This window comes from Tasmannia lanceolata, unplaced genomic scaffold (assembly GCF_043159265.1).
Source record: "Tasmannia lanceolata isolate RefF3 unplaced genomic scaffold, GAP_Taslan_0.1 ptg000015l, whole genome shotgun sequence".
NCBI classification, from domain to species: domain Eukaryota; kingdom Viridiplantae; phylum Streptophyta; class Magnoliopsida; order Canellales; family Winteraceae; genus Tasmannia; species Tasmannia lanceolata.
Window position 1 is genome coordinate 45,258,004 of NW_027518692.1, and position 16,819 is coordinate 45,274,822.

The following is a 16,819-nucleotide window of genomic DNA, read 5'->3' on the forward strand; positions in this document are numbered from 1 at the left end:
TTTGGATGGTTAATCAACATGTATAAAACATAATGTCTCCTTCATTTTCATTACAATGAATGAAGTGAGTTTTTAATTCCCTAGACCTTTCGATCTCTTCTCTTCATCATTTTCTTGTTTGGACTGTAGCATATTTTAACACATCTAATCCTCCATAGGCCAGTCCTGGTTAAAGAACGCCGTCTAAAATACTGTTTTGAGAGGGTGGGGAAGGAACTTTTAAGTATGATGAATTTGAATCTTTATTTGGAAGTGTTTATATTTAGGGAAAATTACATTTACACCCCCTCTAGTTTCTGACAGATCCACTTCCACCCCTATAGTTTAAAACGTGACAAATACACCCTGTAATTTCAATTTGTATAAGGTAGGCCCCCTCAGTTGAAGGTTCGTCCATAGATTGAAGGGTTAGGATGATCCGACGGAGCTGAATTTTTGGGCACACCTTATCTATGTCAGGGCCCATCAAATGAACGCTTTGGATCATCCAAACAATGCGGGCCCACATTATTTGGATGATTTTTTGGTAGTGTTTGGATTCGGGTATGGGCCCACATTATTTGGATGATCTAAAGCGTTCATTTGATGGGTCCTGACATAGATAGGGTGTGCCCAAAAATTCAGCTCCGTCGGATCATCCTAACCCTTCAATCTATGGACGAACCTTCAACTGAGGGGGCCTACCTTATACAAATTGAAACTACAGGGTGTATTTGTCATGTTTTAAACTATAGGGGTGGAAGTGGACATGGTTCCGGTTCGAACCGACGAACCGAACCGAACTGGCACATTTGGTTCGGTTCGGTTCGGTTCCATTTCTATATGGTTCGGTTCCGGTTCCAAAATCTGGGAACCGATGCAAATTCGGTTTGGTTCTGGGTTTGGGATCCCGGAACCGAGAACTGAATTTTCGTGAAGGCTATAAAAGGCAGAAATAGGTGGATTTGCTTTTTGTTACCCTTTTTGCGTTCTTAAACCATCAACCTCGATCCCTCTCAATAGTTCTCTCTTTCTTTCTTTATATCACAGATTTTCAGATCCTCGTGATTCTCAGATTCAGATTCGGATTTTTGCAGAGAAAACAGAGGAAAATTTACAACCGTTGAACAAGAACTTGTTACAAGTATAAAAAGTGGAAGAAGGAGAAGATGAAGAAGGAAAGGAAAACGAAAATGGAAGAAAATGTTGCTGCAAAAACAACGATTGGTGTTTGCGTCATGGAAAAGAAGGTGAAATGCGGCTCCGAGGTTCTTTTCTTTCATCCCTGTTTTATCTTCTCATCATTATCAAAACACGTTACAGAAAAATCAAACCGATGCTTTTGATGTTTTTTTTTTTTTTTTTAATTTCTCATCACAGACCTCTTTCTCTTCTTCTTTTTTCGCAAGATTTTGATGTGTTTTTCTTTTCGAATCGAGTCATCTGTATGATGCGGAACAGATCTCGTTCTCTTTTTTCTCAATGTTTCGAATCGGATAGACTGAAATTATGTTTAAGTTTTTTATGTGTTTCTTTTTTCAGCTGTTCTCTGCTCCAATGAGCCAGATCTTGGATAGGCTACAGGCGTTCTGAGAATTTGAGGTGTCCGTTGTTTCGTAATAGATCTGGACTGGTTTTTGGATCGCTTGTTAATTGATTTGTTGTTTGCAATGCTATTTATATAAACAGGGCCATTGGTGAAGGTTGGGTAAACCCAGAACCGAACCGAACCGAACCGATTATATATGGTTCTGGTTCGGTTCGGTTCCACACATATATGGTTCGGTTCTGGTTCCAATTTCAGGGAATCGATTATATATGGTTCGGTTCTGGGTTTAGCCCAAAACCGAACCGAACCGAACCATGTCCACCCCTAATAGGGGTGGAAGTGGATGTGTCAGAAACTAGAGGGGGTGTAAATGTAATTTTCCCTTATATTTATTCTTGAATCCAAGAATATGAGGGTTTGGTAGCAGAAGTCAAATGATCATTTCACGGCTAAGACCTTTAAGTCCCTTTTGGAGTAGGATGATTCCATCTTTTATGTTTCCATAGTTTGAAAGATCCATATTCTCCCTAGATTTCAAGCTATTTGTTGTTCTACTCTCGGAGAAGATCAACATTATTGATAAGTTGAAGAGGAAAAAAATTATTTTGGCAAATAGATGCTCACTATGGAAAAAGAATGAATGACCTAACAACCACGTTTTTTGAATGTGTTGTAATGCGTTGCTATCAGTGTTGAATGCTTATCTTTGTTGGGTCAAAATAAATTTGGTCGTACCCGGAAACAGTATCTATCTTCATACTCATTGGATAGCCACTCATCTTAAGAATAAAGGAAAATTCATTTGGTGAATGGTATCATTTGCAGCCATGTTGGTGACTTGAAATGAAAGAAACATAAGGAACTTCGAAGGGAAAGAGAATTATGTATGAATATCGTTAGGAATGATCAAGATTAGGCTATTAACTGGGTTCTATTTAGAAGGAATTTTGGTGAATTTCATACGAAGGCACCCAATATGAGGCGAAGCACCCGTAAAGAAATCAGTTGGATAGAGCATCATGGAGTGCTAAAGGGACTCTTGCGACCTGTGCTCTCAAATTATGGGAGTTCCTTGGGAAATCCGAGGACAATAGGGATCGAGGTGTCTTTTAAATGCGAATGGAGAAAGTATAGAATTTTCTTCGAGATTGCTTCGAGATTTTTCTCCCCAATGGACAGATTCTAAGTGAGATCATTGAAGGTTAAACTAGGTTTCAGTTTGTAATAAAAAGCTCGATGATTGAAGATAACAGTGACTGAAATATCTTTGCTGCTGGAGTTCTAATCCATCAACATCGTTTTAATTTGATCCTTAAACATTGACAGACTTATTTCACTTAAAAAATTGCGCACTTAGGTCGATGAAAGTCAGCTAGAATCCATCCCAAAACATGCAGAGAAGACTTCTAAAAACTTCATGCGAAATGTTGTCAGTGTTTCAGACACCATAATAAAGTGGTTTTCCCTGGAATACATGGCATATAATCTGGGTCTGCTTAGTGATTGACAAAGGTGAATTGTGTGGTTACTTGTTAGATCATTCATCGATGTAGGCATAAATCAAACCGTTAGAATGCCAGAATCTTTACAGCAACAATTACGACAGTTTCATGTTTCTTAGAGAACGAAAGCAGCCCTTACGAAATCAGGAAACATAAGACTGCCCATAATTCTGTTTCACCAAGTATATCAATAAGAAATGTTAAAGCATGGTACACATGGTATATCAACAAGAAATGTTAAAGCAGAGATGCCACATCTCACAAATCAAATCCCAAACTATATGAAGTTACATGTAATGGCATGCACGTTGCAAGTTCTGAAAATCTGTATAAGGAGAGCTACATTTCATCTAATCATGTAATTCATCCACACAGTTCAATCAAAGACCTGAAAAACAACCGTATTCTCAGCAGGAAAGTTGGAAAAAAAAAAAAAAAAAAGCAACAGTATATTAACACAATCACACAATTGCAATGCAGTGTTATCCAAAACAATCCATAAGCCTGCCTTTTGTGCATCGCTTGTTGATTTATGAGTTATAGGACTTTGGATATTCCGAAAGCTCTGAGACATTCAATGAGAAATACAGTCGAAGCCCTTGCAGATAGAAAGCCACACAACAAACAGGATGCAGCAAACCACAACGTCTATGAGTAATACTATCCGAGCGTGTTGTTTCCACACTCTACGAGCTCGTTGCTGAACTCCTTCAGTCCCACCAGAACAACCCTTCCATTGCAATGACACCCCACGCTCACTACTTACATCGGCATTCACCGCCACATCCACCTTGTTCTCCATCAGTATAACTCCTACTTCCCCATTCTCCCCATAATTCAATGATCTCGTTTTCTTCTCATACTTGTTAGGTCTCCCAAGCAATGGCACTTCAGTAGATACAGCCTTCTTTCCTGTAATAGCATCCAAATCACCAGCTTGAGAACCTCTAACTGTTCTATCACCATTTTGATCAATCCTTGAAGGATCGGCCATCCGATCAACCTTAAGAACATGTTGCGAGGTTTCTCCATGTTGCAATTGCATTAAGAGGCGGAAAGTCGGACCGAATTCTTCGTGGAAACAGAGAGATTTAAAATTACCAGAACTGTCTATAAATCGGTTCTTCAACATGTTTGTGAAGGCGTCCTTCACGCGCTCCAGGAACCAAAAACTTTGAGATTTCCCAAATCCTTCATCCACAATGGTGAAATAGACGAATGAATCTTCCATTAAGAAGCTATAGATCTTTTTCCCCATGGTGTGAGAGTAAAGGAGGTGGAAATGCGGTACCTTCTCAATGCATTTCAAAGCTAGGGTTTCAAGATCACGATCGCCAGAGCTGATCCAAGCGAGGACTGTAGTTTCTTTAGATATAGACGCATAAAGGATCGATCGATCGGCCGAATCAGACACCATGGATCGATCGATCAGAAAAAACAGAAGAATCAGAGATCGTGGATCACAGATCACGGATCACGGATCAGAAAACACGAATCAGACATGATAGATCAAGGATCTTTAGAAACGCACGAATCAGACACCATAGATTGATCGATGAGGGAAAAATAGCAGAATCACATATCACAGATCAGAAAATCGGGGAGAGAAAGTAATTTGCAAGATCATAATCGCACGCATCTGCACTTTTCGTCGAGAAAATCGAAACCTACACTGATTGACGGAGAAAAAAAAGCAGAGAAAAAGAAAATTCGAATCATATTCCCACTAAAATCAAGGAAGAAATTAATGAATATCTGGTGTCGATCGAGAGGGAGAAACAACATATGAAAAAAGATGAGTTATTTGATTTGAGGAGAAATTCGTAAAGATCTGTTAATAGATCTGCGAGATCATACTCTAGAGAAATCAAATCCTAGGGTTTTTGGATCCCGCTCTACCTGTAAAAAAACAAACCATCTTTTCTTTTCCTGATCTGTCATTGTTGCAGGCAGTATACTAGATCTCAGGGAAAACGACAGACGAGGACTGTTTATAAATAACATCTGATTTAATCGTAACTACGAAAATGCCATCATTCATTCTTTTTTCCGTTGATTACGGTAGACATCTTACAATGTTTGACTATCTTATGGTGGGCCCTATTGTCAATTGCTTTTTGGCATTAATCAGACTATCGGACAACTTACTCTTCTGGTCTTTACATTTTGTTTCTACAATTGATTCAATTGCGTATTCCGAAGGCTGATATGGACATTGCTTCTAAGAAGGTAATACGAAGGCATCATCAATGGACATTGCTTCTAAGAAGGTATTCTCTGGTCAAGTTCTTTGGTGAATTTCTTTTCTCTTCACACTAACACCTACCAACACTAAATAAAACACTTCTCCAAGATCTAAGAAGGTTTCATGTTTTCTTTTTTAACTAGCTTCTGAGAGCTTTTCGGAAATTGGAATAACCGTGATTGTTTAACTAATAAAAGACAACATGAGTTGCAATTACCAAAATATGGTAGTGTCAACATCAGTAGTCATTTTTACGGGAGCTAATAGCAAAATGGAAATCATTATAATTAAAAAGGAGAGAGTGAGTGTTGCATGCCTAATTGGCCGTAACGAAAATAAACAAACGGAAAATAGAAAAAGAGAGGGAGAGAGGTTGATTTGAGGCAACTGGACCTCCTAACGGCTCAATTGGAGAGGAACCATAACTCTCCTCAAAACAAAGTCACCTTTGCTGTAGATTTTTCTTCTTCTCCATTTCATTGAAACAACTATTAAATACAAACACAAAGGTAGTTACACATAAGCTACCCAATTTCCCACTTAAAAGACACATAAGCAACAACCAACACCCACTACCCTAAAATCCATAAACCATAACTAAATAAAAACTACAGCCATAACTAGATAAAAACTACATTCTAACCCACTCCACATACAACATAATAAAATGAACATAAGAGAGAAAGAGAGAGAGAACTCAAGGACTTAAGAGGTCGAATCCCCACGAAATGCAAAAACCAATGCGGAAATTAGTCCATTTTGGAAGTGTTTTCCATTTTTTTACTAAGGAATTTTATAAAACCTTTTTATCCTAGGGATCTCTACTAGAATATGGTTGAAATGATATATTCACCACATACATACCTCTTTAATTTGCCAAATATTTATTCACCACATACATACCCCTTTAATAACTATGCATCCATCACATACAAATCTCTTTGCTAACTACTCCTAGGCCACGTTTGTTTTAATTTTGAGACTCGATTTTGGGTCCAAAACTGATTACTGGACTTAAAATTAAATGCAGCTTTCTGTCCAATAATCACTTTTGTAACCAAAATCAATTCTCAAAATCTAAAAGATACTCAAATCTCCCCTTACCCTCCTCTTCTTTTGTTGACAAATATAGCCGTTAACAGAGAAACAACAGCAGCCACTGATGAAGCCCACAACATCACAGCTGGTTTATGCCTCACAAGGAAATTCTTCATCCTCTCCCCATGAAAATCCTTCATAGATTCAATCGCCTTATCCATTGGAGGATAAATGGACGGATACGATGCAAACCCAACAACCCTCTTCACAAAATCCACAACATCTTCATCTCTCTTCCACTTCCCTCTCAAAATCCCACACCTCTTCATAATCCTTACATCCCCCACATCATCAATCAATTCCTTCATAAATTGCAAGTATCTTGTCACCGGTTTTTCGCCCCGTCCGCTCTCCCATGCCAAAAGATTCATAACCACCGTCTCCATTTTCAAATCGAAAATCAAAGCCGGTAATGTCAAGATCCAATCGGAAAATTTGACTCTCATCACTCCATCACTGTCGGATTTGAATTTAACGCCCGAGATCAAAAGCTCTTCTGTAGTGGGTGTGGCCCACACATGTCTCATCTTATCATTGTTACTTTTGGTTTCATTTTTAGTATCATTAGCCACGAGGGTAGAGTATAACAAATCGAAAAGATGTTCGTATTCAAGCAAGTTTAGGTCTTTTTGAACTTTGATTTTGTTGGAATAGAAAGGGGAATAATACCAACAAAAGAGAGAGGCAACCTCGTGAAAGCTTTCTTTGTCGAATTTTAGATCGAATTTAGCTATGGAAGAGATGAGAGGGTCCTCATTGGGATTCATTTCTTTGTACTCGTTCATTGCTTCGTGGAGATTTTCCACAACACCCATTATAAGTTTTAGTGGAAGCTGGTTTTCAAGCATGGATATGTCGCAAATTACGTATTGGCCGTGTCTTGAATTCATGTACCTGTCTAATTTCTCCCTATCACCATCACTAAAACCATGTCTGAGGTCTCTAAGAAAACCCACCACCAGATAAACAGCATCCATGATTTCCCTCTCATCTTTTGGAACTTCATCTATGGCTGAGAATTGTATTTCATCAGCTTGATATGTCATTGGCACAGGTTTATAAAATTGGGGAGCTTGATCTGTCTTTAGCACACGTGTAGAAACGAAAGCTCCTAAGAATAGAAATACATCAAATTAGACAAACTGAAATTGAGATATTCATGAAGCATCCTCACCCAAATGTCTAGATAACAGATCATCGGAAGCTACATGTAAGTCAACTACAGGGATTTTTTTCTCTTTCGAGATAAAATTGGCATAAAACAAATTTTAGGCCCATTTTTACAAGTTTCACCATTGTGACCTTTTCCAGCTCTATTATATCCTTACCAAATAATAACATAGTACATAAATTGTTGTACAGATCAAGAAGTAAGAAACAATGAGGCAATGCCTTCTTCCTTCATCTCTTCATCAACCTTGTGAATCTAATCCGTAGGCCCATTGAACCTTGTTGTGTGTTTTAGAAGATTTTGGCACTGATTCTTCTTCTATAATGTTAAACATGATATTATTAGCAAGAAACAACTGAATAGTGTTAATAGCACTCAATTCAATGTCTTCGCACTAGCTTTGTTACATCTTTTTTGGTTTTCCTCACTTTCCTATCACTGCCTTAGCAAGGCTCGGTTGAACTAGAATGTCCTCAAGCTCCTTTATTTTAGATTGGAACTATATTTTTCATGAAAATTTTCAAACTCAGATTTTGAGGTATAGATCCCTTTGCATCCATTTCAGATCCTCATTAAATCACTGCACAAAATTTGAAAACAAAATTTTAGCATGTTTGAATGTAATATCTTTCCTTTTATTTAATAAACCGGTTGGGGTCCCTGCTGTTGGGACCCGGGTAGAACTCACCCTCAAAAGCTAACTGTTAAGGGGAGAGTGCCCAAGCAACAGGTCGATAATGTTCAACTTCTTTTGCTTTGGTAGACATAAGGTCATGGCAGCTTTTGGCTATGAATTTCAAGAGTTGTTCAGCTCTATCCATGATTTTCTCATTGGCGACCTCCCCAGTGATGGCTGAGTACACAACAGCAGCTTTCAAAGAGAGGGAGTCATTCCAATCTCTAGGACCTTCGCAAGGGAATGTGGAGAAAAAGATGGTTTTGGGTTGGAACTCGTTTGGGTGCCCTGCTCTCATGCGGTAATTCAGTCTTGTGCTACCCATTTTGACCACGTTGATGTCTATATACTATATAAAATAATAGATTTCTATTCTCTCAATCTGCTCACGTGTTTTGAGAAGGTGATATGGAAATGAGAGTTTAGGAGAGAAGAACATCAGAGGTTGTCTTTTATTTTGTCATTTCGATCCTTACTTTTTACTTCGGTTACTTGCGGTTGAGTTAGAATAAGAATAAAATATGTTGGTGGAAAGGTATTCATTTGATATCTTGCTTGTTTGAATTTTATGCCATTCCTTCCTAGAGAGTGGCTAAAGTGCAAAATTGTTATCTTTACGATCAAAGCATCGGTTTTATGCCATTCCATCCTAGAGCGTGACTAAAGTGCAAAATTGTTATCTTTACGATCAAAGCATCGAGTTCCGATCGATCATCATGGATAGGGATAGGGTCACTCAGATACCAATTATTAGCTTTAAACTCAATTCTTAATGCGGAAAATGAATCGTACCTCTGGCTATATTGTTAAGATGTAGATGCTAGGTCTCCAGGCGATGCATGCGATCCAACTGTTGAAGGCATTCCTTATGACCATCTTCAGTCGATCACTGAAGAGATCTTCCAATATGTCCAAGTGTGAATGTTCAGATTAATGGAATCTAAGGCCTGTCTTGGTAGATTAGGGACCACCCAAAGAAAACTCTAATGCACTCTTATATGCCTTTATATGTGTCGCTCCCATTAAGTAGCCCCTCTTATATATTTATAAGGAATTTGCTAGGTACTTTCACAGAAAGGCATTTTACGACTGGCTGTTGCATGGAAGACCTGCCACCTCAGATGAATTAAATGAACAAGACGAAATCTGCTGAAAAATGAGAGGTGTTTAATGACAACATTAAACACCTCTCTCTCATGCAACAGCCAGCCTTTCTGTGAAAGTCCCTAGCAAATCCCTATTTACAAATAGGAGATTAGGGTTAGGTTTCTCTATGAACTACAGCTCTTTCTCATAGTACACCTCTAATTAGGAAACTAAATTCCTATTTAGAAAATCGCTAAACTTAATTAACAAGGTTGTGTTTTATGCTGTCATTTAATTCCTTACTTTGGTTACTTGCAGTGAGTTAGAATAAGAATAACATATATTGTTACAAAGGTACACATTTGATACCTTGCTTTTCTAAAGTTTATAATGTTCTCACAGAGAGAGAGAGAGAGAGGTGTTTAATGTTGTCCTTTCATTCCTTGCTTTGGTTAGTTGGAATCAGTTAGAATTGAATAAAATATAGTGATGGGAAGGTAATTCTTTCATATCTTGCTTGTTTGAAGTTCTTAGTGTTCAATTAGAGAGAGAGAGAGAGAGAGAGAGAGAGAGAGAGAGATATGAAGGATGTTTTATGTTCTCATTTCATTCCTTTCTTTGGGTAGTTGTAGTGCTTTCTCTCACCACTTTAATGCTCTGCCGGAGATTTAGTGGTTAGAACTTCAATGAAATGTATTAACACAAACTAGATCATTCGCTAAAAATAGCAAAGAAAATACAGCAAAAACACATACTTAAAGATGGTAGGTGTATAGTGACGTTGTATGTGTGTGAAAATGAAGAAGCCTTTATTAGGATATTAAATCTTAACCTTTAAGTAACTTTGGCAGAATCAATCGTCGAGACCAATCTAGTCAGCGGTATATAATGCCTTATGCTAAATCTCAGAAGTTTTGATGATCAAATCAAACTCGATCTCCCACGTTGCTTATCGTTGGAAAGCGTGAACCGTGAGAGTGGAAAGTTTGGGAGAGGAGGTGTGATGAGTTAGGTCCTTGCTTGCGCATAATATCCTAGCATCAATCTCTTTGCAATCCATAAAAAAGAGAGAGGTTCCCATCACTACAAGTTGTGAAGCAAGGAGAAACTCGGAGAGGCAAGTCACTTCAAGCTTCTGCCGACGTTCAACATCTCCGGCCGTTGCACATGCCTAAGCAACTGAGACTCACTACTTCGAGTAAGAGTTTCTATCCCCGTTAGTTTCGTAAGCCAGAGAAACTAGAGGAAAAACACATCACCTTCGAACTTTAGCGCCCAAGATTTGTGATTGTGCTCCTCCGGCATCGAGTACTAATGGCCTTGACACTCTATGCTTGCACCCAAAAGTCTATTCTGTAAAGATTTTGAAGGTCGTGTGGACTCTCACGGACTGCTGGTGACTCTTTAGGACTTGGATTTTGAATGCACACACTTACGGACTTTTAACGACTCATGGGAACTTTAGAGTCCGGGTTTTTTTTTAAGACTCATGGGAACTTTAGAGTCATAACGGCATTGAAGTCCCGATTAAGTCATCAATACATATGCAAAGTACTCTAAAATCCTGAAGGTTTAAAATTCATTTTGGGAAATGATAAATGCGCCCCTTTTCTTTACATGGGACAGCCAGCTGCAGTGTACGTGGCAATCAGGTCCGTTGAATCATTCCCACGTGAAGTACAACAGCCCCTTTACAATCGTTGATACACTGCATTTGGTTGTCCCAAGTAAAAAAAAAGAGGGGAGGGGGAGGATATATCACTTCCCTTCATTTTTTTTCATCAATATCTTTGACTCGGTGATTCGGGCCCCATGTTTGTAACTTACACAACTAAATCCATTGAATTAGTGTTGTCTTTCTTCTCTAACGGCCCCATTTTTAAAATACCGGTAGCGGTGTCCAAGAGAATCGAGAAGCTGCAAAGGGATTTCCTATGGGAAGGTTTAGAAGAGGGCAAAAAACTGAAGCATTTACTTAAATGGGAAAAAGTTTGCAAATCAAGAAAAGATGGCGGGTTTAGGATTGGGAAGGTGAGGCTTAGAAATAAATCCCTGTTGGGAAAGTGGCTGTGGCGTTTTGGCTCGGAGAAGAACGCCTTGTGGCATAATATCATTGGAGAGAAGTATAGAGCAATTGGGGTGATTGGATTTGCCGAGCTCCACCTCGTGGTAATGGGTCTAGGTCGTGGAAATCAATAAGTTCAGCCCGGGAAGCTTTTGTTCCTTTGGTCCGATTCAAAGTATGAACAAGTGTGAATGTTCGTTTCTGGTTGGATGTTTAGCTTGGAGACCAGTCTCTTATGGAGAAATTCCCTGACTTATTTCGGATTGTAGTTAACCAACATGCGTCGGTGGCGGACAATTACTGCAGACGAAACGACAATGGTAGACTGGTATGGGATGTAAAAATGAGGAGGAGCCTAAAAGATGAAGAGATCAACAACTATACTGCCCTACTTCGCACTCTGAAGGGCTGTTACTTCTCGCCTTTTGAAGAGCATAGGGTCTTGTGGCAACCTGAGTCCGAGGGTGACTTCACGGTTTGATCCTTCTTTTTGCAACTTACCAAAGAAGAAGGTCCGGTTTCTCGATGTCATAACATTTGGCGCCAGGCAATACCTCCCAGCATTGAAGCGTTTGTGTGGACCATATCATACAAGTGCATCAATACGTATGATCGATTAAAACAATGCAATTTCCACTTGGCCAGTAGGTGAATCCTATGTTGTGCGGCTGAGGAGACGATAGATCATTTATTTATTCATTGCTCGTACTCGCATTGTATATGGGACACAATGATACAATCATTCGGATTCTTCTGGGTGATGCAGAAGGATATTTCGGATGTTATTCTCAATTGGGGGAGTGCTTTTCAAGAACACCTGGGCAAATCATTATGGAAGGCCTTACCGTTTGCAATCATATGGCTTATTTGGAAAGAACGGAATAACAGAGTATTTTCTGATAAAGCGAGGCACTGGAGGCACATACCCCTTGAAATAAAGTTATCCCTTATTTCATGGGCCAAGGCGAATGGAAACTTCTCATACTCAACTGGTGTTGCTCTTAGAAACTGGAATGTGGTGCTACTGGAAAAAAAAGACTTAGGACTCTATTATTCCACGATGGGTTGTGCCAAGGGAGGGTCGGTTAAAATTAAACTTTGATGGCAGCTCATTAGGAAATCCCAGCCCTGCTGGTTTTGGCGGTCTGATACGGGACTCTAATGGTAGAATTCTAATGTCGTACTCTGGCTCTGCAGGGACATGCGATGCGAATGAGGCCAAGGCTAGAGAACTGCTCTTCGAGCTTCGATGGTACAATACAAACAATTTAGGTCCACTGATTGTTGAAGGGGACTCATCGAATGTTATTGGTTGGGCTAGGAATCAAGGAGGTGGCCCGTGGAGGTTGCACAACGTTATTGACGAGATTCGGGATATGGTTCGTCATATACATCCTCAACTGGTTCACCAGAAGAGAACGGCCAACTCTTCGACGAATGCACTGGCCAAAGAGGGAGTCTATGCAGCTGAAACAAATGTAAATTATTGTAATTCGTTGGCTCATCTGTAAGCTTTTGTGCTGAATTACTGTAAGTGTTTCAGTACTGGGACATATTGTCTCCATTTTTTATTAATAAAATTTTGTTAATTTTCAAAAAAAAAAAATCCATTGAACTAGTGGGCAACCATAAGTGTAACCTATTGCATCCTTTCCGCCATAGGTCTAGGATTCTAAAACCTTGATTAAATTTAGATTGGCTTAGGAGCTAAACCATTGATTTTTCTTTCGAACTGATATATATATATATATTCTAAAACCTTTTTCTTCCTCTGGCGATCCCCGCCTAGTGTATTGATGACCACTTTTTACACTACAAGGGAGCTGGCTCGGGGAACAAAAGGGAGCGAATATATCAGTTCCCTTTTCTTCTTATGTTCTTACAAATACGAGATTACAGTTTAAACATAAATACTTGTATTATTCCTTTTTCTCTTATAAAAAATCTATATCTGATCACAGAAACGAAGCATGTCCGTAAGGCTGTCAGGTTGTGTGATCTTCGTATGTATCCTGAAGGCATATACAGTTGAGAACCCATTTGCAGCATTGATTAATTGTATGTGGAGGTGATATTTGTTTGGATTCAGTCGATAAGTCAATTTACTTTTATTATTTGATCATTTTCAAGTTGTTATTTTTTTTTTCAATTTTCTAGAGTCTAACCATTAATTTCGTTGTTCCCAAACCCTATACACCTTCAACTACAAAAACTTGATTGAGTTTTGTAAGAGTCATCTACATTTAGTGAGTGTACTTTGTCTTACATGTATGAAACTAAAATGCTAGGGATATTAACACCCCTTCCCGCCCTTGCACAGGCATTCAAAACCTCGTTGTAATACAATGTGGTGGGCCCGCAATTTTAGTGGTTTCTCCCTGTGATTGATCCGAACCACATTCATTTGAGAGCCTAACTTTGGATATCCTACGGCTCAAAAGTCACACTAATTTCTGTAATTTGTAAAATCAAATAATGTGAATAATGTGTAATTTCTCATTGATTTATAGTTTTTGGCCGTCCATGTTGAAAAACAAAAAACAGGCCTTATTAAATGTTTGAATTGGATGACCGGCAAAATTAGGACCATTCTGTTGTGATCGCCTGAATCTGACCCACATTCTACTGCATGTTTACTAGCAATGCTCACCCTGATCATCCATATAAGTTGTCATACAAAGACTAGTAATGTATTACAAATAGGATTCGAACACGCCGGAAAAGTGACGAACATATATTACATATAATCCTGAAAGTGACAACCATATATCACATAGAATTCTAACACACCGGAAAGTGACACACATGACACATACCTTTGCATAAATGCTATAAACATATAGAGAGAGAGATCTATATGTGATCCTCAAAGTCCCTCTTGTATGTTCTTAGAAATACTTGGCTTCCAAGCCACACCCCAATTACCCTTGGCTCGCTTCGGCGTGGCCCCACTTGCGCTAGCAAAGGATCTCATCCGTTCGATCAACGCCTCTGTGTTGCCGTCTTCTGACAATATCTCCGCAAGTAGATTAGTGTTAATTGCCATCTTAACCCTCCAAACTCCTTTCCCTGGTGACGGCAAGACCTCCACCGTCGGCCCCACCGTCAAGTTTGCCACAAGATCCGACGCCATCCCTGATGACAATCTTAGTGGGGTCATTTGCTTTGCCAGCCCCACATCTAATTCCCTTTCAACATCTGACACAAGGTTCTGATGATTTTGACCGTTGATCTTCTTGATATGACGAGATACACCTGCATCAACATCCGCCTTTGATGTGGTTCTCGCACTAACGAGATAGTATAAATGCCCGTTAATAAGCTGCTCGTGCCAGAGTAATGGCGACGAAACATTACCTTGCCGGAAAATTCCGTATCCCGGAAAGTCATTAACGATGGTTCGAACTCGAACGGGCCCTTCTATCTCCATTATGCCGCCGGTCTCTGTCATTATTCGGACAGCGTCACTGGAGACTTCTCCGGCCATACAGTTCCCCATATCAATTGTTGAAGGAAAAACATTCAGTTGTTCTTTTTGAAGTGAGAGGGAGTGGGAAAAAAGCATAGTTTAAGGGAACAAGACGACAAGGTAGGTAGGTTTATCTACCTTATTTTTTAAAATTTGGACTGTGCATTCACATGGCAATTGGACCGTTGTGATTTAAACCGTTGGGCTCTCAGGTTTCACATTTCTATGCGTCTGAAACATTGAACGAGAGCATCTTTTAACGAGTTCTTTATGATCCGAGGTGTTGGAACAAACAGTGCTAGAAATTAAAATATCTTGTGAAAACTGACATTTTTAACGCTGCCCCAAAACGAATCTGCCCCCATCATTTCTATATATTAGTTGGGAAATGATACGGACGCCCCTTTTTCTTCCTTGGCCCAGCCCTTGTAGTTTAAAAGTAGTCATAAATACACTAGAGGGGGCTGGGGCTGGGGCTGGGAAGAAAAGGGGGTGAATATATCACTGCCCCATATTAGTTGCATGTCTGCTTCTAAAAGCTTATCATGGCCACGTATGTATGGCTCTTGAAGCTATTGTATGCTAGTGCACTTCGTTAATTTTTTAGCATGTCCAACAGAGAATAATTAAAGGTTAAGTAACCAACTTCTCCAAAACGTTTAAGTTGTTGGAGAAAGGCGTTATTAATCTTTAATACTTTAACACTCCCCCGCACCTGTGGCCCACTTGGCAAACACGTGGTCGGCATGTGGATTTTTGCTGTCCGGGAGGTTTGAACTCGAGACCTTTGGCTCTGATACCATGTTAAATAACCAACTTCTCCAAAAGCTTAAGCTGTTGGAGAAAAGCGTTATTAATCTTTTATACTTTAACAGTATTATTGCCGTTGAAACCTGGAGGGACTCCCTGAGGAAGACCTACGCGCACAGAACCAGACCTATGCGCACATAATCAGTCGGAAAGAGCGACAAAGTTGGACTCTTGGGGACTCTCTGATGCTTAAGTCATGAGCTGCAACATCAAGAGCAATAAGAGCTGGAGAGAACTAAACAAGAATGAGTTGAATTTAATAATGAACGTGTGATGTACCTTACCAATATGCCAAAAGCTCCAGAGCTGATGGAACACATCAGGCAAGGCCCTTTAGACTTGTCCCATACCAGGCTGGGTCTCACCCGAAAGCTCCAGAGCTGATGAAACATATCAGGCAAGGCCCTTTAGACTTGTCCCATACCAGGCTGGGTCTCACCCGCTCCCATACTAAGGTGGGCCCCGACCCAGGACCGTAACATTCTACCACGCTTCCACATACGCCATCCTCGGCGACCGCCCTTTAAACCTGTCCCATATCAAGCTGGGTCCCACCCAGTCCCATACCTAGGCGGGCCCCACTCAAGATCGTAACATTCTACCACGCTTCGGCATCTGCTGTCCTCAGTGGCTCACTCTGTGACAGGTTTCACTTTGGCCTTTTTTTCCATGTGGCTCTTTCCACAGGTTGCTCCTTCTATGACTCGAACGCGAGACGTGGTGGCTACTCTAATACCAAATATTAGATACTGGTAAGCCAAAAGCTCTAGAGCCGATGGAACACGTTAGGCAAGGCCCTTTAAACATGTCCCGTACCAGACTGGGTCCCACCCAGCCCCATGCCTAGGCTGGCCCCCACTCAGGAGGACCATAACAGAATGTGTACCTTGGAGTTTGTCTCCCTTTTATATAGACTAATGTCCAAGTCTTTCGAGGAATCTTTCCTTTCATAGAGTTTTTAACTATAGTTTCCAGGAATATCTCCTTCCAAGTATACCTCTCTAAGACATTCCAAGCATATCTTTCTAAAGCAAATTTGCGATTTTCGGAAGAGTACGAGTAGCAAAATTACCCTTTTGCCCTAACGGCCTTTGACTCCCCTTCAAGTGCCACTTGTCAGCTTCTCATTGGGTGATATTTTTATCTCATTAAGTACATACAACTGTACA

General features: G+C 39.9%; 3 protein-coding genes across 3 annotated transcripts; all 3 read right to left on the minus strand.

Moving 5' to 3' along the window:
* Positions 1 to 3,252: 3,252 nt before the first annotated feature.
* Positions 3,253 to 4,966, minus strand: LOC143845656 (phytolongin Phyl2.2-like). The gene has a single exon (XM_077354048.1). The coding sequence runs from the start codon at positions 4,445 to 4,447 to the stop codon at positions 3,605 to 3,607; it is 843 nt and encodes a 280-aa protein (XP_077210163.1). The 5' UTR covers positions 4,448 to 4,966; the 3' UTR covers positions 3,253 to 3,604.
* Positions 4,967 to 6,375: 1,409 nt separating this feature from the next.
* LOC143892020 (uncharacterized) lies at positions 6,376 to 7,419 on the minus strand. Its single transcript, XM_077396497.1, has one exon. It carries the CDS (start codon positions 7,417 to 7,419, stop codon positions 6,376 to 6,378), a length of 1,044 nt encoding a protein of 347 aa, XP_077252612.1.
* Positions 7,420 to 14,237: 6,818 nt separating this feature from the next.
* LOC143892021 (uncharacterized) lies at positions 14,238 to 14,870 on the minus strand. Its single transcript, XM_077396498.1, has one exon. It carries the CDS (start codon positions 14,868 to 14,870, stop codon positions 14,238 to 14,240), a length of 633 nt encoding a protein of 210 aa, XP_077252613.1.
* Between the last annotated feature and the right edge of the window lie 1,949 nt (positions 14,871 to 16,819).